At 41.9% G+C, this 23,700-nt stretch overlaps 1 protein-coding gene across 2 annotated transcripts in view; it reads right to left on the bottom strand.

Moving 5' to 3' along the window:
• Positions 1–3,241: 3,241 nt before the first annotated feature.
• The window catches only part of fli1rs (Fli-1 proto-oncogene, ETS transcription factor-related sequence), a 46,995-nt gene continuing 26,536 nt past the window's right edge, over positions 3,242–23,700 (bottom strand). For both annotated transcript variants that reach the window (XM_060900508.1, XM_060900509.1), the window contains exons 4-9: positions 20,018–20,221; positions 14,717–14,788; positions 10,627–10,692; positions 10,417–10,479; positions 10,262–10,309; positions 3,242–5,003 (exon numbers count right to left, since the gene is read on the bottom strand). In XM_060900508.1, coding sequence (XP_060756491.1) covers positions 4,480–5,003; positions 10,262–10,309; positions 10,417–10,479; positions 10,627–10,692; positions 14,717–14,788; positions 20,018–20,221 — 977 coding nt within the window. In that variant the 3' untranslated portion in view covers positions 3,242–4,479. The remainder of the gene's footprint in view (positions 5,004–10,261; positions 10,310–10,416; positions 10,480–10,626; positions 10,693–14,716; positions 14,789–20,017; positions 20,222–23,700) is intronic.

Genomic DNA, 23,700 nt, shown 5'->3' with positions numbered 1-23,700 from the left:
GAGCCGTTTGGGCAACACATGGATTATGGGATTCTCTCACAGTGTAAGTGTCATTTCCAGCCTAACTTTGGAGCACTTGTAGTCTTCTGTTAGACTGGACACGGGAAGTTCAAGAATACCTTTCCCATACAGGCCTGTGCTGGCAATGCACCTGGGGAGACCAAGCCATTTTTTCACAAATGAACTAACCAGCCTCTCTAATTTTTCAACCTTGGAGAGTGGGATCTCATAGATGGTCAAGGGCCACATCAACCGGGGGAGGAGACCAAACTGAAAGCACCAGAGCTTCAACCTGCCTGGTAGGAAGGACCTGTCGATGCTCTCCAGGCCACTGATGGTGTCCTGCCTAATCTGGTCTGCTTGATCTATATCTTTGAGGGTTGCATTGTACCAGCATCCAAGACTCTTAACAGGTTTCTCTGCCACCATTGGTATGGGCTCCTTGCCAATGTAAAAGCATTGCTTGAACAGCTTCCCTTTGATGACTGATATGCTCCTGGACTTGCTTGGATTTATTTTCATTCTAGCCCACTTGATGTTCTCTTGGAGCTTCCTCAATAGTCACCTAGTGCAGGGCTTGGTTGTTGTAAGTATGGTCATATCATCCATGTATGTCCTGATAGGAGGGAGTTGGAGACCAGGTTTGAGCTGCTCTCCTCCTACCACCCACTGAGAGGCTCAGATGATGACTTCCATGGCCATGGTGAAAGCTAGGGGGAAGATGGTGCATCCTGCCATGATGCCAATTTCCAGACGCTGCAATGCTGTAGTGAATTCATCAGTTGTAAAGCAAAGCTGTATGTCCTGGAAATAGGATTTAACTAGGGCTGTGATGGGCTCTGGGGCACTGAAGTAACTGAAAGCAGACCAAAGGAGATTGTGAGGGACTGAGCCAAAGGCATTGGTGAGGTCCAGGAACACAACATGGAGGTCTCTTCCATCTTTTCCAATATTATAACAACATTGCATGCTCATTCTCCATTGGACAGCGTGGCATAATACACGGAGGATAAGTGATATGATAACAATATGCATGCCACTAGAAGGGAATAGAACACGTTTTTATTCCATGGAAAAAGTGGCCCGTATGTATAATAATATATGATATTATCCATCCATCTATTATCTTTAAGGGAGATGCGCAGAACCATGGCCTCACTTTTGTTGATAAATGCCTTGAGACCTCAAGAATGGCACAGGAATAGTTTTAAGTGTTAACAATAAATCGAATATAGTAATTTTTACAATTAAAGTGATTTATATAGGTAGCAGTCTGAGTGAATGACCTTGACATCTGTAACGTCACCACAGGAAGTCTATCGGTCTCCTCGCCATTTCCGCTATACTAAAACACAGAGCTGACTGCAACTCCGATCCTCCATTTTGAGCTAATTTATCACCATGCCACGTAGATGTGCTGCTGGCAGGTGCAGCAACATGACAGAAGGTGGATTTACGTTGCATTCACGGCCCAAGAATGTTCAAACTGCAAAGATTTGGACGTATTTTGCGAGAAGTTCACGGGCACATTGGGTGCCTACGAAGTGGTCTCTCCTCTGCTCTGCACATTTTACTGAAGACTTATATGAGACCTCTGATCTGTTGAGGAGCATTGGCTATAAGCCTGTATTGAAAGAGGGTGCAGTACCAACAATTAAATAAAACTACAAAAAAAGGAAAGTATTTTATTTATTTATTTATTTTTAAAAGGAAAGTAAGTTCAGTTGCACCAGTCCTCCCGGAGTGAGCTGAGGGTTGTTGCTAAAACCGGTGATGTCCCGTCCCGGGTTTAGTAATTGCCTGAGCCGAGCAGTAATGGCGAAGTACTCAGTATGGAAAAAATGGAGAATGAGTGGAGCAGCCGTCTGATTTCTACACTGGATATCGCTGCCATCTCGCCCTTATGTGGAAGAAGCGAATGAACGGAGAACTGAATGAACAACTGAAAGTCAGATTGTTTCAAAACAATCGGCCACAAGATCGGCCTTCAAGAACTGCGAACACAGATGGGTAAGCTGCGACTCTCGTTTGGTTACAAAACAACACTTGTTTACCTGCATTTAAATTAATCCATGTAACTTGTATTGTGTGTTTAAGTTAGCGGTATAAGATTATTTAATTTGCTTCAGAATGTGATTGTCTCAGTTCATCTGATTATTTAATGAGCCTTTTACGTTTTATCAGTGAAAATGCATGCATGTACATGTTGCATAAGTTATAACACCCATCCTGTTTTAATGAGAGTCAACCCACAATCAGTGAAGTCAAATCAGTCTTAGTTGAGCGAGTCGGTAACGCTATTTCTTACTTTCAGCATAAATGTTTATTTATATGACTTTGGTCTATAGCTGTAAAAGGCCTCGGCCTTAAAACCGGTTACCGCTGTGACGTCACGCACTCAGGGCTGGCTGGCTCAGCGGGGCGGCTCCAATCGCAACTTTGCGGTCGATTTAACTCTCAAAAATCTCATCTTATCTCATTATCTCTAGCCGCTTTATCCTGTTCTACAGGGTCGCAGGCAAGCTGGAGCCTATCCCAGCTGACTACGGGCGAAAGGCGGGGTACACCCTGGACAAGTCGCCAGGTCATCACAGGGCTGACACATAGACACAGACAACCATTCACACTCACATTCACACCTACGCTCAATTTAGAGTCACCAGTTAACCTAACCTGCATGTCTTTGGACTGTGGGGGAAACCGGAGCACCCGGAGGAAACCCACGCGGACACGGGGAGAACATGCAAACTCCACACAGAAAGGCCCTCGCCGGCCACGGGGCTCGAACTCGGACCTTCTTGCTGTGAGGCGACAGCACTAACCACTACACCACTGTGCCGCCCTACTCTCAAAAATATATATTTTTTTATTCCCATTTATGCAGCATACAAGAGTCAAGGATGGAGATACTATCCACTCAGAAATTTATTTAAAAATAAATGCTCTGCGTATCTGCTTTAACCGCTTATCCTGTGCAGGGTCGCGGGGAAGCTGGATCCTATCCCAGCTGACTATGGGTGAGAGGCGGGGTTCACCCTGGACAAGTCACCAGATGATCATAGGGCGACACACAGGGAAAAACAACCATTAACACTCACATTCACACCTACGGTCAATTTAGAGCCACCAATTATCCTAACCTGCATGTCTTTGGACTGTCTCTGTCTCTCTCATGAACTTGATCATAAAAACTGAGGAAACATCTTTGACTATAAATAAATAAATAAAAATGAAGTAAATGTTAGATACATGCTCGTTTTTATTGGTTTAAAATTTGTTACATATAAACGTGTGATATTGGTTCACATGGTAGAGATCTGTACAAAAGCATGAAAACAACACAAAGAAAAAACATTTCAGATGTGAGTTTGGAGACTGAGGAGGAAAAATGTTGCCCTTTTATACACCGTATGTAAAATATTATATACACTCTGTGTGTGTGTGTGTGTGTGTGTGTGTGTTCATGCATGTGTCATTGCTACAAGTAATATATCTTTAGTAAATGTTTTGTTGATATCATAAAGAAGGTCCTTTTACTTTGTTTTGAAGCCCTTTAGGTTTCTGGTTCTTTTCCTGTGACTAGAAGGTTGTGAGTTTGAATCCCAGCAATCCACATTCAGGATTCTGCATCATATGTAAAAATAAAAATCATCCTTTGAATGAGTAAAGGTAAAACAAATGAACTCGAATATTAACTGTTTTTATTCAGTAAAAGTGTTCTGCCAGAAATTCCCGTCTTTGCTGTTTGTATTTTTGATTTTTCCCTCTGAATCCTTTTTCTTCCCTTTTAGCAAAATGAAAGCATTGATCTGAGATGTAATTATCCTCAGTGAAGCTGTTTGTGGTAAATTTTGCACATGACAGATGTCATATAATAATAATAATAATAATAATAATAATAATAATAATAATAAACCAAGTTCGGATGTGAATGTGTCTCTGGACATAAGACTTTCACCATCAAGTAACCAGTAGTTGTTGACAAATGTATACATAAATTTATCGCAAAAATAATAATTTACATTTATTGCAAAAATAATCCTCTCACTTTCACCAAACCCCAGGTTGGATTTCTGATTTCAGTTGAGGTTTTAAATGCCAAAAAAATATTTTAAAAAAGTATTTTTTCATCCTGTTTGTTGTTTGTTTGTTTGTTTCTTCCATGGGTTTTTGACCCTCTTATCTTCCAAGTCTTATCTTTGGTTCCTCTTTTACCAAATACATTGTAAAATAAAACCCTATGGACCAGTTAGTAGTTTAAAAAAAAGCTAAATAGGGACATTTTGTTATTTATTCTACATTTTTTAATAATAAAACTTGAAATGCAGTACTGTTTTGTCCAAACGACCGGATGTTGGTTTTCTTGGTGCTGGATGATTAAAAACAGTCTTTTTTATGACCTAAATCTCCACAAACTAACAGTGGATCTGTTAGTAAAAACCTCCTGGCACTGACGCTGACTTTACTCTCGCCGTGATTTTAATAATAAGAGTTTAAATGTGAGTGTGTGGCCGGGTGTCGAGGCATCGGTGAACTGGGATAAACAACGCTGGTTGCTGAGTTCCAGTAGTTGGAGGTGGAAGGGAAAAAGCCACCCGAGGACACCGGCATGGGGCCGGAGTGCGTGCTCATGAAGTTCACTTTGGGCTGATGGCTGTGGTAGGCCTGGGCATAGGGCACATCGGGCTGATATTTGAGGATGCTGCCCTCAGTCGGGTGGTTCTGGTGCGCCTGAGAGATGCCCTGGAAGTCAAACTTGTAGGCGTAGCGCTTGCCGTGCACTTTGGTCATGATGTTCTTGTCGTAGTAGTAGCGCAGGGCGCGGCTCAGCTTGTCATAGTTCATGTTGGGTTTGCTCTTGCGCTCACCCCAGCGCTTGGCCACTTCGTCCGGGTCAATCATCTTAAACTCGCCGTTTGTTCCCTCCCAGGTGATGATGCTAGCGTTGCTGCTGTCTGACAGGAGCTCGAGTAAAAACTGCCACAGCTGGATCTGACCTGAACCTGCAGAGCCAGGGGGAAATTATAATCACACCACAACAGTATAGACTAGTACAGTATACTAACGTACCATGTACACCAGTAACATACAGTAAAGTACAGGTACAGTGTAAAGTAGCATAGCACAGTACAGTCTAATACCATGTACAGTATAACAGTGTATAGTATGGTACACTACAGTATAGTGTAGTACAGTAGTGTGGTGTAGTATAGCACACTGCACTCCAGTACACTACATATACAGTAGTAATGTACAACACTATATAGTTTAATGCAGTACAGCATCATAGCACAACATTAGCATAACATAGTGTCGTGAAGTATTCTATAGTCCAGTATAGTTAAGTGTAATATGATAGTTTCTTCTCTCCACATTCCCTGGATATGAGTAATCACACGCTCTGATTGGCTACTCTACTACTAGGATATCAGCTCATATACCGTGAGTAGAGAAAAACAAAATGGCGGAACGTGTTGCTGAACCAACTGAGGACGAAATAAAAACTCTACTTGAAAACAAAATCCCAAAAAATTGTCATCAAGTATTTAAAAGAATATAGTTTTTTTGTTTCCCCCCAGTATCTCCTGTTCCACACCCCAGCCCAGTCGGTGGTGGCAATGCACCTTTAAGTTGGTTTGCCAACCACCAAAAAACCCTAAAGAAGAAGTAGTAGAAAACCCCCAAAATACAAAAAAAGATGGAATGAAAGTATTTGATGGTAAGAACGTATCTTTTTTTTTTTATTTTTCAAGAATTATTATTATCGCATTTTTCACAAATTGCTCCTGTCATTTTGCCGGTTTGTTTACATTCTAAGCGGAAATGATTTTGTCAGACATTTTCTGATTTTGTCAGAAGTTATTTATCGAATTTGCAAAAAATAAAAATAAAAATGCTCTGTTTTTTAAAATCCAGTGAATGTGGACAAAACAGTTATTCCACTCAATCTCGGTGCTACGCGCCTCGTTGCCTATCAGCTCATGTACGACTCGATTTCATGGAATAACTGTTAAATAGCTCAGTTCAGTGAATTACACTACAGTGCCATATTTCATATAAAACAGTACACAGTATGGTGTAGTGTAGCATAATAGCGGAGCACCATACCTAAGAAAAAATGGTAAACCCATCGAGTCGATTTTTTGTGGTGTGTACGTGTACCATCACTCATACACACCGCCTAGTGGTCAGTGTTAATAATTACCAGTCATTCACACCGCCTAGTGGCCAGTGTTAGTAATTACCAGTCATACACACCGCCTAGTGGTCAGTCAGTGCGTTTACATGCACATCCAAATCGAGCTAAGGGTCCCAGCAGGGGTGCCAGAGAAATCCAATCCTACATGCACACAAGGAACTCGAGCTATTGTGTGAGGTACATTGTGCACCTGAGCCACAGGTGGCGCTACACGCCCCATCGTGTTGGTACACTTCCAGTTGTTGTCATGAAGAAGAGCTATTCAAGAGTATAAACAAAATTATCAGTTCCGTGTTCGTTTGTTCTCCTTGTTCCTCCTGACCTCTTCTGCTGCTCGCTACTACTACTGTTGCCATGCCGACCGAGGCTGTTGTGTTTCCCGCTGGTGGTCTCGTCACTCGTCACTTCCAGAAGGGGCAGTGCTGAAGTAAGTAGCTTGACTGCGAAGCTCGATAGGGTTTTTTTCTTTTTTTTTAATTTTTTTTCGTTTCCGGTTGAGAGTACGTCGTGCGCGTTCTGGCTGCTGCTTCTCACCGGAGCTCTTATTTTATTTCTTTTCTGTTTTTTTTCTTTCCTGTGTGTTTGTGTAGTTTGGTGTTTGTTTGAGTGTTTTGTCTGCCGGTTGTGGTGTAGCTCCGGACCCAGTTTGGGGCATCGGTTCCCTCCAGGCCTTGGTTCGTTGTGGGTGATGCCTGTGCTCCCAGCTATGGACTGCAGTGAGCCTGTTGCTCAATTTACATCATGGTTGTCCAGCGCTCTGTGCTTTAACGCTTGGCGTGATGTTCCGAGCGATGTTGCTCGGTGGCGTCGCGGCGGCTGTGCAGGCGGTTTGGGACACACCAGCGCTCTGCATGGCGGAGCTTCTCTGCTCGCTGTGTGGATCCATGGCGTGGTGTTCGAGCGATGTTGCTGACGGCGTTATGGCGGCAGTGCTGGAGATGTGGGACTTGTTTTTGTGGGCCTTTTGGTGGGACTGTGGCTGCTACACCACGGGAATTACATCCTGACCCCTACTTGGTGGACTTTTTACTTTTTATTTTTTATTATATTTTTATTTATTTTTTTTTCTTTCCTTGTCTATAATTGTAAAGCGTCCTTGGGTTTTTTGAAAGGCGCTATATAAATTTAACATTATTATTATTATTATTATTATTATTATTATTATATGCACTAAGTAGCTCGGCTACAATCGCATAATCTAGGTCGCGTAGCTCGATTACGAGAAATCCAGTTCAGTTCGATTTCAGCCGAGCTAAGGTGTTTCCATGGCATTTAGAACTTCGATTTCAGTCGAGCTACGGCAGAAATTCGATTTTCTCTATGTGCATGTAAACGCTCTGTTAGTAATTACCAGTCATACACAACGCCTAGTGGCCAGTGTTAGTAATTACCAGTCATACACACCGCCTAGTGGCCAGTGTTAGTAATTACCACTCATACACACCGCCTAGTGGCCAGTGTTAGTAATTACCAGTCATACACACCGCCTAGTGGCCAGTGTTAGTAATTACCACTCATACACACCGCCTAGTGGCCAGTGTTAGTAATTACCAGTCATACACACCGCCTAGTGGCCAGTGTTAGTAATTACCACTCATACACACCGCCTAGTGGCCAGTGTTAGTAATTACCAGTCATACACACCGCCTAGTGGCCAGTGTTAGTAATTACCACTCATACACACCGCCTAGTGGCCAGTGTTAGTAATTACCAGTCATACACACCGCCTAGTGGCCAGTGTTAGTAATTACCACTCATACACACCGCCTAGTGGCCAGTGTTAGTAATTACCACTCATACACACCGCCTGGTGGCCAGTGTTAGTAATTACCACTCATACACACTGCCTAGTGGCCAGTGTTAGTAATTACCACTCATACACACCGCCTAGTGGCCAGTGTTAGTAATTACCAGTCATACACACCGCCTAGTGGCCAGTGTTAGTAATTACCAGTCATACACACCGCCTAGTGGCCAGTGTTAGTTATTACCAGTCATTCACACCGCCTAGTAGCCAGTGTTAGTAATTACCAGTCATACACACTGCCTAGTGGCCAGTGTTAGTTATTACCAGTCATTCACACCGCCTAGTGGCCAGTGTTAGTAATTACCACTCATACACATCGCCTAGTGGCCAGTGTTAGTAAGTACCACTCATACACACAGCCTAGTGGCCAGTGTTAGTAAGTACCACTCATACACACCGCCTAGTGGCCAGTGTTAGTAATTACCACTCATACACACCGCCTAGTGGCCAGTGTTAGTAATTACCACTCATACACACCGCCTAGTGGCCAGTGTTAGTAATTACCAGTCATACACACTGCCTAGTGGCCAGTGTTAGTAATTACCAGTCATACACACCGCCTAGTGGCCAGTGTTAGTTATTACCAGTCATTCACACCACCTAGTGGCCAGTGTTAGTAATTACCACTCATACACACTGCCTAGTGGCCAGTGTTAGTAATTACCACTCATACACACCGCCTAGTGGTCAGTGTTAGTAATTACCACTCATACACACCGCCTAGTGGTCAGTGTTAGTAATTACCAGTCATACACACCGCCTAGTGGCCAGTGTTAGTAATTACCAGTCATACACACAGCCTAGTGGCCAGTGTTAGTAATTACCAGTGACACACCGCCTAGTGGCCAGTGTTAGTAATTACCAGTGACACACACCGCCTAGTGGCCAGTGTTAGTAATTACAGTCACACACACCACCTAGTGGCCAGTGTTAGTAATTACCACTCATACACACCACCTAGTGGCCAATGTTAGTAATTACCAGTCATACACACCGCCTAGTGGCCAGTGTTAGTAATTACCAGTCACACACACCGCCTAGTGGCCAGTGTTAGTAATTACCAGTCACACACACCGCCTAGTGGTCAGTGTTAGTAATTACCACTCATACACACCGCCTAGTGGCCAGTGTTAGTAATTACCACTCATACACACCGCCTAGTGGCCAGTGTTAGTAATTACCACTCATACACACCGCCTAGTGGCCAGTGTTAGTAATTACCAGTCATACACACCGCCTAGTGGCCAGTGTTAGTAATTACCAGTCATACACACCGCCTAGTGGCCAGTGTTAGTAATTACCAGTCATACACACCGCCTAGTGGTCAGTGTTAGTAATTACCACTCATACACACCGCCTAGTGGCCAGTGTTAGTAATTACCACTCATACACACCGCCTAGTGGCCAGTGTTAGTAATTACCACTCATACACACCGCCTAGTGGCCAGTGTTAGTAATTACCAGTCATACACACCGCCTAGTGGTCAGTGTTAGTAATTACCACTCATACACACCGCCTAGTGGCCAGTGTTAGTAATTACCACTCATACACACCGCCTAGTGGCCAGTGTTAGTAATTACCAGTCATACACACTGCCTAGTGGCCAGTGCTAGCCAGTAAAGAATTAAAACAAAAGAGACTGGCTATGATATAAGAAAATTCTACAACCCAGAAACAGATGGGAGCTCCGCTTTTAGGCAGTGCCTAAATCTATATATTATAGTACAGTATGGCAGGGTGCTGTAGTTTATAGTATGTTAAAGTGTATAATATTCAGTAGTTTAGTATAATAGAGTATAGTTCAGTAAAGTAAAAACCAGTATAGAATCATATAAAATAGCACATGTAGTATGGTGCAGTACAGGTGTAGTATAAAGTAGTACAGTATCACAAAATACAGTACAGTATATTACAGCACTGTGTACAGTATAATACAGAATATATTTTATATAGTATAGTGCCTTAAAGTGTAGTACAGTACAGTGTAGTATTGTACAGTACATATAGTATGGTAGGGTAGTGTACAGTATAATGGACTATACTCAGGCCTGTATTTTGCGCTTTAGGGTTAATGTGATGTTACACTTGTATGCAGTGCATTATGGGTAACACACTCAGTGACTCATCAATAAAATAACTCTCAGTCGGTCTGTTTAGAACAGAGTCAGTTTGTTTAACATCTGTAAAGTGAATAAAAACGTTGTCTTCTTCAGAGTTTAATCATTTACCCTCCTGAATATCTGTTATTTCTTACCTGGATTAGCGAGGCGGCTGCTGATCGGCCCCAGCGCTTGGTACGGATCTACAAATAAAAATGTCTGGTTAATCATCAGGTCAGTTATGAAAACAACAACAGCAGCAGCAGCAGCAGCAATGAAACACAGTGTTTTTCATTGCCTGAGTTTTTACCTTGACTGAGTCTGGATGAAGGTTCTGTGATCCTGCTGTTGTGCTGCTGCTCCACTGGAGAACCTGCAAAAATACATCATTAACCAAACTATTAATCATTTTTAATGTTTAATTAACAAACTTCACTAATTCAATTCCACAGAAGTGACAAATAACAATTAGAACTGTGGCATAAATAAATAAATAACTGTATCCTGTGTGTATCAGTACCTTTAGGAACCGTCATGGCGCCTGATGGCCAGCTATTTCTCCTGCTGATCTCCTCATAACTGTTTTCTGCACAAAAACAAGACAAGAAGAGCTGAAATTAAACTCTCCAGGGTTTTAAATGTAACGAATGGTTTTAATTTCAGGAAACAACAGCTAGAGCATTCTGCTGTAACTATTAGAAATTATAGCTTGTAGCAGATAAATTGTTTATTAAATATATTTTTTAGTTTTGTATTGTATATTTTCAATGCTCTATTGGTAAAATCACCTGTTTTTATGATTTCCTCATTCATTGAATGTTATTTTATTTATATTTGATATGTGACAGTAAATATATGTTAAAAGTATTATTATTTCCATATTTTGTACGTTTAATATATTCTTATCAAATGGTTTATACATCAATGAAACCATTTCATGTGAGAAAAGTGTTCTCCAATAATTCTTCTCTTTGTGAGCCTCGTAATCCCCAGACAGGAAGTGCAGGCCTTCAGGGTGTAAACATTATTGTTTTTGATCAGGGTTGGGACTTTAAACCTCCGTGAGCTTGGCACAGTCAAAAGGTTTACAGCATCAAGTGTAAAGAAGTTTTATTCTGTAATTCTTAACAGTTTTACTACCAGGATGAAAACAAACTGCACCATGTTGAGGCCACATTAAAACTCTTTGAGATATCTTGGGCAAAAGATTGTGTGTTCATAATACTTTGATTTTCTGTAGCATTCTTTGTTTGTACTTTAATAAGGAGTCAGGAGGAGCTGATGGAGGGACATTCTGCAGGAAAAGGAGGGAGGAAGGAAGCGCTACATTAAAGACCCTGGAGAAACAACGGTAGCCTGAACGAAGTGACCTAAGGAGAGCCGAAGATGACCCACAGTCCCTCAGGAGGAGTGTCCTTTTGTTGCAGGCTAATGCATGCACAACAAAATAGTCAATTGTGTCCGAATGGGGTACCTAGTTTCCTCTTGCAGTGCAGCTGCTTCCTGTCTGAAACTGCAAGAAAAGTCAAAGACGACTTCGCCATTAGTTTTCGTTTGGGTTGCTGGAGACCCTGAGACCCTCTTTAACAGCACAAAATGCATACTGAACACTATTTTATCAGATTTACACACTTTTCTCCTTTTATGATAAGGGCTTTAAAACATAGTATTGTCTTGATGATCTTTCAGAAGTCCTCAACTAAATATAATCAGTTCTGTTTGGGTTCTCATGCACTTTTCCCACTCTTTTAGAGAACCAATAGGTTTTGACTTGATGACATGTTTCAGAAGTGCTCTACTAAATATAACAAGTTCTGTTTGGGTTCTCGTTCCCCACACTTTTAGGGAACCAGTCAAACAATTCTATAACTTTAGTTGCTTAAGTTGTCATGTTGATTAAATATCGCTTTCTGCAAGCCACAGATGTAACTGGTTCTTGGTTCCAGAGAAGTGGGGCAAGTTTTTGAAAAAAGGACGTCTTGCTCGTCAAGTAATAGTGGAAAATGCAAAAAAGGTTCAAGATATAGACACCTGGGTAGTATGGTGGTGCATTTAGTACTGTCTGTCGCTGCACAACAAGAAGGTTCTGGGTTTGAGCATCTCGGCCAACGGGGGCCATTCTGTATGGAGTTTGCATGTTCTCCCTGTGCCTGTGTCAGTTTTCTCCAGGTGTTCAGTTTTTCCTCCCACAGTCCAAAGACATGCGGATCAGATAAACCTGTTCCTCTAATTTGCCCATAGGTGTGAATGTTTGTTTGTCTCTGTGTAGCCCTGCGATAGACTGGCAACCTGCTCAGGGTCGACCACACCTCACCCAGAGCCAGCAGGGATTGGCTCCAGCTCCCCCCCGCGACCCTGACAGATAAATGATATAGATAGTGGATTTATAGATGTAGACACCTGCTATAGAATCAACTCCTTGTTAGTGGAACAGGGGAATCAGCCCCCCATCACCACCTATATAACTGAATTAAATGCAGTTTGGGTACTCCATGTTACAAAGGTTTGGTTGTTTTGCTTTTGGATAGTTGCTTAAAAAATATAGAAAAAATAATCTGCTTCATTTGCTGTGAGGTGAGCGTAACGGTGTCCCTCATTCACCAGTTAAGCTCCTTAACACCCTGGTCTACAAGTTCCCAGAATGTCCAGAATGCAAATTCCCTGAATCTTCAGCATGCAATGCTCCATGCAAGTTCCCTGACCCACATCTGTGTAAATTCTCTGACCTCAAACCATGCAAGATCCCTGACCCACCATTATCCTGCCACCAGGCAAGTTCCCTTACCCATCATTATGCAAGTATCCTTACCCATCACTACACAAGCTCCCTTACCCACTATAGTGTACATTCCTTGATTCTGCAGTTTGCAAGTTTCAAGATCTGCCAAGATGCAGGGTCTCTGACCCACAACTGTGCAAGATTTCTGATCTACATACATGCAAGGTCCCTGACTAACTGGAATGCTGAAGTTCCCAGTTTTGTGACCATACATGTTCCATGAGGCACTTATGTGCAAGTTACCTGACCCACAACTATGCAAGTTCCCGGATTCCATGAGCCTCAACTCTGCATGATCCCTAATCAGCCACAATTTACATTCCTGGCTTCCCAGAATGCAAGTTCCAAGAGCCCAGGTTTCTTGAGCTATCACCATACAAGTTGACCCACAACCAAGCAAGTTCCATGATCCACCACTATGCATGTTCCCTGACTCCCAGGAGTGCAGGTTCTGTGACCCATAACAAGGCAAGTACCTTGATTGACTAGAATGTAGTTTCCTGACTCACCACTAGCCAAGTCCTATGACTCTAGAAAGTGTAAGGTCATTGACCCATCAATGTGCAAGTAAGTCAACCTGCAACTGTGCTAGTTCCTGTATCCACCAGAATAAGAGTTCCCTGACACTCTAACCCCACACTGGCTTGCCCTGCAGTCTTCTTGCTACCATCCCAGAGGCCCCATCTTTGTGAGTATTCTGTGCTGCTAACACTGTAAGAACTCCTATTCAGGATTTTGGTATAGACCCTATAAACCCTAAATTATTCCTAGTTAATTTCCTGTGTCTCTTCTTGTCCAGAGTGCACCTACTGTTTCAGTTCCTGTTCTTAAGTTGATATTTGTTCCTGATCTTCAGACTTGGTGTTTGCTTTTGTTACCATGTCTGTTTCATGTTCTATCTTTTGACCCAGAGTGTGTCTCTACCTCAGTCATAATTGGACCAGGATCTGATCAACATTTCAATTGCTTTCCTAATATAATGTCTCTGTTCCTTCCACTGTATCCTCACCCTGGATGGTTGCTCAAACAATGCCTGATGTAGAAGTAGTGTCCCCCAACCCTCACCCAACACCTAACCCCCCCACCCCACCACACCACACCACACCACACACACACTACTAACTTTTTAAATTCCAAGATTTGGGGCAAATTTTTCACATCTTCTCATTATTCTGCCCCCATTGACCCACCATGCTGCATTCCCATCTGTCCCCATTTACCCTCCATCTTTCTTATATGGTCATTGTTTCCTGCTGTAATCAACTTACCCTCCTTTTTTGATTGGTTTATTGTTGCTAGCTTCCCCATGCTATTTATACCCTTTGTGTTTCTTTGTGTGGTTGAAGAGTCTTCTTGTGTATTTCCTCTGTAATTCCTCTGTACCTTGTTTGTTGTTTAAGAGCTTCCTGGTTTTAACACCAAGGTTAATGTTAAGCATGATTTAACACATTTAATAAAGAAGTCCAGGTTTTCATCATGGGTTTGGAAGAATACTTTATATGATGCATATTTTGACGTGAACAAGCTCAAGGATATCTATCTACCATTCTGTAAAGTATCTGAGCAGATTGAAAAGTTGTATTTTTTAGCATTAAGCTGTTAAATCAGACACTGATGATAGCTTCCTTCAGATCACATCACCCTGTCAGGTTAAACGATAGGAAAGATGGATGGAAAGAAATGTGTCTTTGTAATTATTGACCTAATGAGGTGAACACACACAAATATGACTGGTCTGCACTGGTTCCTCCATGAGTGAGCTGAACAAATCTTGGTACTCATTGAATTTCCTTCCTTTGTACACTATATGTTTTGAAAGTTTTGGTCTTACCGGCTTTGACCTGTAGTCTCGGCGGGGGCTGTGTGTTGGTAGGAGTCGTTGGGTACGAGAAGGTCGGACTACCTGCAGGACAACCACAATAAATACGCAATAAATAAACAAATATATTTTCACAGCATCGACGCCCTCTTCATTTCAGTGACAAGCAACATATAAACCCTGATTGAAACAGCGCACCAAAAGTCACCACTAGCGGGTTTTTTCACTTCCTTAGTTCTACATTCACTGGCCACTTTATTAGGACCACCAGGACATCCACTTGCTGTTTTGTTTTCTGCAGTTCTCTAATCAGCCGATCCCTTGAGAGCAGCACAATGCATAAAATCATGCAGATACAAATCAAGAGCTTCAGTTAATTTTCACAATGTTCAAACATCAGAATGGGAAAAATTGTGATCTCAAAGCGTGACTTTCTTTCACTGTGGTATGGGTGTTGGTTTGAGCCAGAGGAGTATTTCTGGTTTGAGTATTTCAGAAACTGCTGATCTCCTGGGGTTTTCACCAGAGGTGGAAAGAGTACTAAAATATTATACTCAAGTACAAGTACTGTTACTCTGATGGAATTTTACTTAAGTACAAGTAAAGTTACCAGACAAAAAATCTACTCAAGTAAAAGTAAAAAGTAGATCATTTAAAATGTACTTTGAGTAAAAGTAAAATGTTACTTTTAACAATGGGTGTTTTCTGCCTCCATTGTGTTGTGCAAAAATGAAAAAGAAGAGGAAACAAGGATATATGTACATCTCAACCCAGATGTTTTATTTAAAGGAAGTGTATCAAATTGAATGCTTAGGATAATGCTGCATTAAAACTGAGACAAACAAAAAAGGTCAATACACACAGTCATGTCGTTTACATCGCCCTGACCACACACAAAGCATTGTACACGAAATATGAAAGTGAAATGTTGCACCGAAATCTCGTAGCTTGCCTGTGTGCACTGTGTGTTATTGAACAATTCAATTCAAACATTATTTGTTTTGCTTAGTATTCCTTTCTGGCCTGTTGGATGTAGAATGGTAGGAGGACTGATCACGTCAGGTTGGCGAGCTAACTTGCTTGCATGATTAGCCAACTGAATAACAGACTAGTTACCATTATGTTACAGTACCAACAGGTTGCTACTTCAACATTAGCAATGCCATCCACTATTTTTGGAATATAACCAGCCTATTGTCGGTTTTACTATGGAAAGGAAACATTATGATGCCAATGACAATACTTACCTCAACATGCTTGCGCAGATTAGACGTCGAATTTTTGTACGCCGCAATGGTTGTCTTCTTGGGCACACATAATCTGCATTGCATAATGAAACTGTCACCCCTTTTCTCTACGAAGCTGAAGTGATCACGTATGTAGGGTCAGGGGTGCACTTCATTACTGGAAGAAATTGCGTTTTCTGCAGGGTCGTCCACCACAGGTTCCTCGGTCTCCTCCATGTCCGCAGGGGCGCTTTATCAACACCCGTGGCCCAGGGGCTAGGCCCCTCATAGGCTACCTGTCAACCCTACCCTTACCGTTGGCCAGGAAAACACACTTATTTTATTTGCAATACGTGTCAAGCATTTACAGTCTAAGTGCATAATTAGCCTAGAAGCCTACGATAGGTTACGTTTGGCTCAGTGTAGCTGCGCAAGGCCCACGCTCACATTGCTCAACACATCCGACCACAGAGGGAGAGAAGAATGCGCGCATTATCATTACAGAGCCGGTTCTGATTATTACCACGGATAGAACAGTAATACTGCGTAACTTTCACGCAGGGGCATGGCCAGAGATAACCACACAAGCGCGCGTGCGCGATAATGTAGACCTATGTGTTGTAAACATAAAACACACACACCTACAGACAAGTCCTTTTAAAAAATAAAATACATAAAAATAGCTCGGCGGCATGAAAACAAACATTCACTGCAAGTCAAGGTACTTGGCTCGGCGGCCACATGAAACGTAAACACCATGGACAGCGGCCAAACTCCTAACTCTACAGACCGAAATACACGAAATCAAGTCCTACTAGGGTCTATTTTACCGATCTATATTCAAGCATCATGCAAGTCTTCCTTCTCCTTGAATAAGACCGTGCATTCAACTGCCTTTTTGACATGGCTGCGTCGAAATACCACTTGCAACAATATTTCACGCACTCCATCAAGAAAAAAGTTAAACATGATGAACACGGGCATACTGTTTTGAGCATACGATTTTTTAAAAAGAAACTAGCTACATCAAAGTCCTTCAATAAACCCATCCTTTAGCGCAAATGAACTTAAACTAGTTCAAAGCATGACGCTAGCAGTAGCTGCATAAGGCAAAATCATGTGGGCCTTTCGTCAACAACAAGCCACGGCGGGCAAACATTAATAATCAAGTGTCCTTACCTTAAAACATTGTCTTGACCACAGAACTTCTCAAGTATTTCACTTAAATCCACACGGGTTAACAACACACCCAACACAGCTAGCGAGAAATGTGGATCTGCGCTAGCTTTGTATTGCTATTCCCCTCAGTATGCTTACTCTGTCTGCTGCCCGAACTGTGAACATTATAGGCTACAATCTTTTCATCAATTTCTTCAGTAGATGCTGTTTTAGACATTTTATTATCCCCATCGAAATATGCTATTATATTAACAGGATTATAACTCAAATCACACGACACGTATTCAAATCACAACTGATTTATTTTACTGTTGGACAGATCATAGCATATCTAGCCTAGCTGCACATAGCTTAGCTGCTGGTAGGCTGATAACTGATAAGTAGCTGATATTCTGAACAGATTGGTGATCCTTACCTTAAAAAAGTCTGTGACTTTAGGCAACGATTCTATCATTACCTGCATCTCTCTCTTTTTTTCCTTTTATGTGCCCCGCTAACATGTGAACGCTTCATCTTTCAAAGCCTCTAAATTTGTGTCTCAGTAGTCTGCAGTCTTTGGCGCGCTTTCGTGCGTGACGTTCCATTTTATTCTGGTACAGTTGTGGGTGTTCGTTTCGCGAACCACATCCACCATGTCTCTTACAGCAGGCTACTGTGCGCTCATTTATTTCTAACCTTATTTCTATCCGTACATTAATGTAGGCCCACGATTCCGACAGTTTATTATTTTATTAATATTACAAGGCCCCTGATTGGCTGTGGCCCAGGGGCTTGAGCCCCCCGAAGCACCCCCCCCCCAAAGTGCCGGTGCATGTCCGCCATCGTCTGTGTGAGACTCGCGCGCGACAACTGTCCTTCCCATGATTCATTTCCAGAACGCATTTCCCCTTCTCCGTTTTAGCCTTTTTTAAAATTATTTATTTATTTTTTTTACTCAGTAACGGTTGTGATGTAAAATGTACCGAAGTACACTACTTAAAAGAAAACATACTTAAGTAAAAGTACACTCTTTAAAAATTACTTGAAAAAGTATAAGTACACAAAAAAGCTACTCAAGTACAGTAACGTGAGTAATGTAATTCGTTACTTTCCACCTCTGGTTTTCACACACAACAGTCTCTAGAGTTTACACAGAATGGTGCCAAAAACAAAAAGGCTTTTGTTTCTGTGGGTGGAAACAAACATCTTGTCGATAAGAGAGGTCAGAGGAAAATGGACAGATTGGTTTGAGTTTTTTGCCAGGAAGGAACTCATAGTAACTCATTACAACCGTGGTGAGCAGAAAAGCATCTCAGCATGCAACAGCAGAAGAACACATTGGGTTCCACTCCTACAGCCAAGAACAGGGATCTTAGAATCAACAGCAAGTTCCTATTAAAGTGGCCGGGGAATGTATACATTGCTTAGCATAAAGTCCTCATGACACAATATAACAGTTTAGCAACATTAGCTAACTCGTAAACTACCTAAATGTTAACTAGTTAACCAGTTAGCTGAGATGATGTTAATATCACCTCTAGCAGGCTTAGATAGCAGACAGTACACTAACTATTATATCATCAACTAAAACTTGTAGCTAAGTTCACTCTGAAGATCACATGGTGATGAAATTCTTTTTCTTTCGGTTTTATGGCGGTTGGCAACTAGCTTCAATGGCGCATTACCATCACCAGCTGGACTGGGGTGTGGTACTTGAGTTTAACCTTTCCAAGTATGAGGCAAAACAAAAACAAACAAAAAACCCCACTAAATTCTTTTAATTAGACCTGTGTTCCTTAAGAAGCTAAATACATAGTTGAAGCAGATTTCACCTGAACTTCTTTGCAGAATGTCCTCCAAGTTTAACATTAATTGTTTCCCTTGCAACTGTAAAATTAGTCTTAGTCTTTCTTCCTGATATTTAGTACATTGCAAAATAACATGCTCTATAGACTCTGGGCTGCCACAGAATGGTGATGAAATTCAATCTGTGATTGGCTGAAAAAATGTAAAGCAAGCTCTGCCCCGTCACTCGCAACTGTAACTAGTAAAATATTCCAGTGGGACAATAAATAGAGCTTAAAGGGGTTAAAATCTCATATACAGTGCTCAGCGTAAATGAGTCCGCCCCCTTTGAAAAGTAACATTTTAAACAATATCTCAATGAACACAAACAATTTCCAAAATGTTGACAAGACAAAGTTTAATATAACATCTGTTTAACTTATAACGGGAAAGTAAGGTTAATAATATAACTTAGATTACACATTTTTCAGTTTTACTCAAATTAGGGTGGTGCAAAAATAAGTACACCCCACAACAAAAACTACTACATCTAGTACTTTGTATGGCCTCCATGATTTTTAATGACAGCACCAAGTCTTCTAGGCATGGAATGAACAAGTTGGCGACATTTTGCAACATCAATCTTTTTCCATTCTTCAACAATGACCTCTTTTAGTGACTGGATGCTGGATTATTATTAAAGAAGTTATTTTCTTTGGGGAATCCTGAAGAAACAAGTTGAGCATCACTCTCCATCCAGCATCCAGTCACTAAAAGAGGTCGTTGTTGAAGAATGGAAAAAGATTGATGTTGCAAAATGTCGCCAACTTGTTCATTCCATGCCTAGAAGACTTGGTGCTGTCATTAAAAATCATGGAGGCCATACAAAGTACTAGATGTAGTAGTTTTTGTTGTGGGGTGTACTCATTTTTGAGTAAAACTGAAAAATGTGTAATCTAAGTTATATTATTAACCTTACTTTCATGTTATAAGTTAAACAGATGTTATATTAAACTTTGTCTTGTCAACATTTTGGAAATTGAGATATTGTTTAAAATGTTACTTTTCAAAGGGGGGTGTGCTCATTTACGCTGAGCACTGTATATATAATGTGTGTGTGTGTGTGTGTGTGTGTGTGTATTACTCTGGCGGAGGTAGTTGAGGTGTGACAGCAGGACATCAGTATTGTAGGATGACGTGAGACGCATCATATCCTCTTTTGACATTTTGCAGAGTGTCTTGCCATCCAGTGGGATGAAGAGGGACACGTCCACATCCACCAGGCTGTACTCTTTAATGGCCCACTCCACCCACTGACGCACATGATCCTGAGTCCAGACCTCCGGGTCTGAAGGGAGGAGAATCACAAGAGGAATTTTGCATTTAAAGCATGGATTAACTTTCGAGTATGGTGCATACAGTTTGTCTAGATAACTAACATCAAGATGTAAATTTCTCCATAATAATAATAATAATAATAATAATATTGGGGCGGGACGGTGGTGTAGTGGTTAGCGCTGTCGCCTCACAGCAAGAAGGTCCGGGTTCGAGCCCCGTGGCCGGCAAGGGCCTTTCTGTGTGGAGTTTGCATGTTCTCCCCGTGTCCGCGTGGGTTTCCTCCGAGTGCTCCGGTTTCCCCCACAGTCCAAAGACATGCAGGTTAGGTTAACTGGTGACTCTAAATTGAGCGTAGGTGTGAATGTGAGTGTGAATGGTTGTCTGTGTCTATGTGTCAGCCCTGTGATGACCTGGCGACTTGTCCAGGGTGTACCCCGCCTTTCTCCCATAGTCAGCTGGGATAGGCTCCAGCTCGCCTGCGACCCTGTAGAAGGATAAAGTGGCTACAGATAATGAGATGAGATGAGATATCGGGGTGGCACGGTGGTGTAGTGGTTAGCGCTGTCGCCTCACAATAAGAAGGTCCGGGTTCGAGCCCCGTGGCCGGCGAGGGCCTTTCTGTGTGGAGTTTGCATGTTCTCCCCGTGTCCGCGTGGGTTTCCTCCGGGTGCTCTGGTTTCCCCCACAGTCCAAAGACATGCAGGTTAGATTAACTGGTGACTCTAAATTGAGCGTAGGTGTGAATGTGAGTGTGAATGGTTGTCTGTGTCTATGTGTCAGCCCTGTGATGACCTGGCGACTTGTCCAGGGTGTACCCCGCCTTTCGCCCGTAGTCAGCTGGGATAGGCTCCAGCTTGCCTGCGACCCTGTAGAAGGATAAAGCGGCTAGAGATAATGAGATGAGATGAGATCCTAACATTATCATATTAGTTTCAGTTTTTCAAATATCTGTGCCACCTGTGAAATGACAGCTTTAAAAAAAAAAAAAAATCAACTTTTCAGTATTTTAGATTGTGTATAATTTTATTCATTTTTACAGTTATAAAGCTTTCCATGAAATAAAATGATCGTAAGTTGACATCATCACCACCTCAAGCATGATTCAGTGTCCTGTCTGATTTTTCAGTGGCGAGTGACTCCGTCCTGTGTTTACTACACATTAGTGATGTGTCGTTTATGAATGAATCGGCTCTCTGAATCGACTCCTTTACGTTCGGAGGTGATTTGAATTTGTGAACTTTATTGTGATCAGGGTCACACTGATGTCTGATATTGCTTTTGTGAACTGAAAGCCATGTTTAATAGAAGATACGAAGCTGAAACAGCATTGTCAAAAAAGGTGACGAGTCGTTTGGGATCCAAAAGTGTCGACTCATTGGCGAGCTGAGCCAAATGATGTGACTCGGTGGAAAGAGCTGGAATTCTCATCACTGCTCCACAGCAACTCGTGAGTCACTCAGAGCGGGAACAGAAATCAACAGATCAAACGAATCCAATGTCCTGAATGTCTTTTCCCTGCTTCCCGTATTTATCTTGAGTGTGAGACAGAAATGGAGCTGATGGGAGCAGGAAAGTGATGAAAATAACCGGATACTTCCTCCTGACATGGGATTAAAGCTGCAGTTAGTTATCACACACACGTTTGTCTCACTGTCCTTGTGAGGATCTTCCACTGACATGATTATTAATGCAGTTAATTAATGCTGTTTCTGCACTGAAACTTAACCTCAACCTCAGGAATGAAAAAGAAACTTTTTGGCTCTTTAAACATTTTTTGTTAAAAAAAAACAACAACAACTTCCTTATGGAGACCATCCAAACGTCCCCACACGGTTGAAATTGTCAGATTTTACTATCCTTGTGAGAACATTTGATCCTCAGTAGTATATAAACACCAGTGGCGGCTGGTAGTCTTTCAAACAGGGGAGGCTGGTCGGTTATGATATTTCCAGAATTTTGCCCATACTCTTGCCTCTGATCTGGCTGATTGTTGGCAGGGTCACAAACTGTGAAATAACAGGTTCTTTTGGTCCATTAGCCTACTGTCCAATATACATGATGGTGGTGTTGGGGGGGGGGGGGGGGGGGGGGGTATATTTTAACATTTTATATTTTAAAATTGTGGCATGTTGTTTAAAAATTGACCTCAGCTGTGTTTTTGTTTAAAAATGTTTTCCAAATTGTAGCTGTGTTTAATTCATATCCAGAAAAACATATATTCCAATATAATATACTCAGCATAAACATTTTAAATAGAGTCTATATTTTTGGTCCATCCATGACATATTACTAAAGTAACCTATTTACTGTTGTTGATGTGGGTCACTTGCTGTTAGCCAATTCACTTTCTCGTACCAGGAGAGCTGAAAGGAACGAGTATTATTCCCTACCTTTTTCACCAAGTCAATTTGAGGCGTTGGTCTACCCTGCTCTTTAATTTTAATTTTTTCCTCGAAAGGAAGACTGGCAAATGGCTTCGCCAAAATTAAATCAGCAATGCTTGGCATCCGTGCGCAGCTTTCTTGCTAGCTGACTAGCCCCCTCAAGTTCAAGTTCAGTCACTCAAATAAACGAAATTTCTGGAACTAAGATAGCAAACTTGACAACACTATATTTACACTTTATTTACAATGAAAATATATACAAACTAAAAAAGCTGGTAGAAACCGTATGTAATGAATGAAATCGAAATGTAAGCCGATCTCTTACAATACACCACAGCACTTGCGAATCCGCATGGGACTGAACTGATGTTGCCAGATACTGCTGACGTTATCCAGCCCAAAATATGTTCAAAACCCGCCAAAATGCACTTAAAACCGCCCAATCTGGCAACACTGTACCGCTGCCTGTCTATAGTTGAAACGAGCTGTCAATCAAAGAAAATATCCGTCTGCTTTCACCAATCACCAGTCTCCTCGCGGAAACTGCCATGTCCCTCCCATGTGAGGCTCAGAGTCCGTGGGCGGGCATTTTCGCAGTATTTGTCCAATAACCGTCTTGCATTTTGAGACTGAAAAGCGCATAGCTCCCAAATGCCGTTGAAGTCCACTGAGGCTGGGAGTCCATGAGACTCCGTGGGCGGGCATTTTCGCAGTATTTGTCCAATAATCATCTTGCATTTTGAGATTGACAAGCACATAGCTCCCAATCCACTGAGGCTGGGCTGCATTGCGCTGTCACGAGGGGGAAAAACTCACACACACATTAGGCGAACTGGGGAAAGTTATAACGGAATGATTTCGCACTGTAGTGGGTTGAGCACATATATTTCTATGATTCTGGATCTGAAATAGCAATGTTATAAGGTCGGCTATAACATAAGCCTAGCGCAATTCATCCTACACGATGTTTGTCATTTTTAGAGGAGGCTGAGCCTCCCTCGCTGTCTTAGAGCAATCGCCCGTGATAAACACACACCACTGATATTTAACAGTTATTCCATGAAATCGAGTCGTACATGAGGTGATAGTTGACGAGGTGCGTAGC

Source organism: Neoarius graeffei, chromosome 19 (assembly GCF_027579695.1).
Source record: "Neoarius graeffei isolate fNeoGra1 chromosome 19, fNeoGra1.pri, whole genome shotgun sequence".
NCBI lineage: Eukaryota > Metazoa > Chordata > Actinopteri > Siluriformes > Ariidae > Neoarius > Neoarius graeffei.
This window is presented reverse-complemented; position numbering and strand designations above follow the sequence as displayed.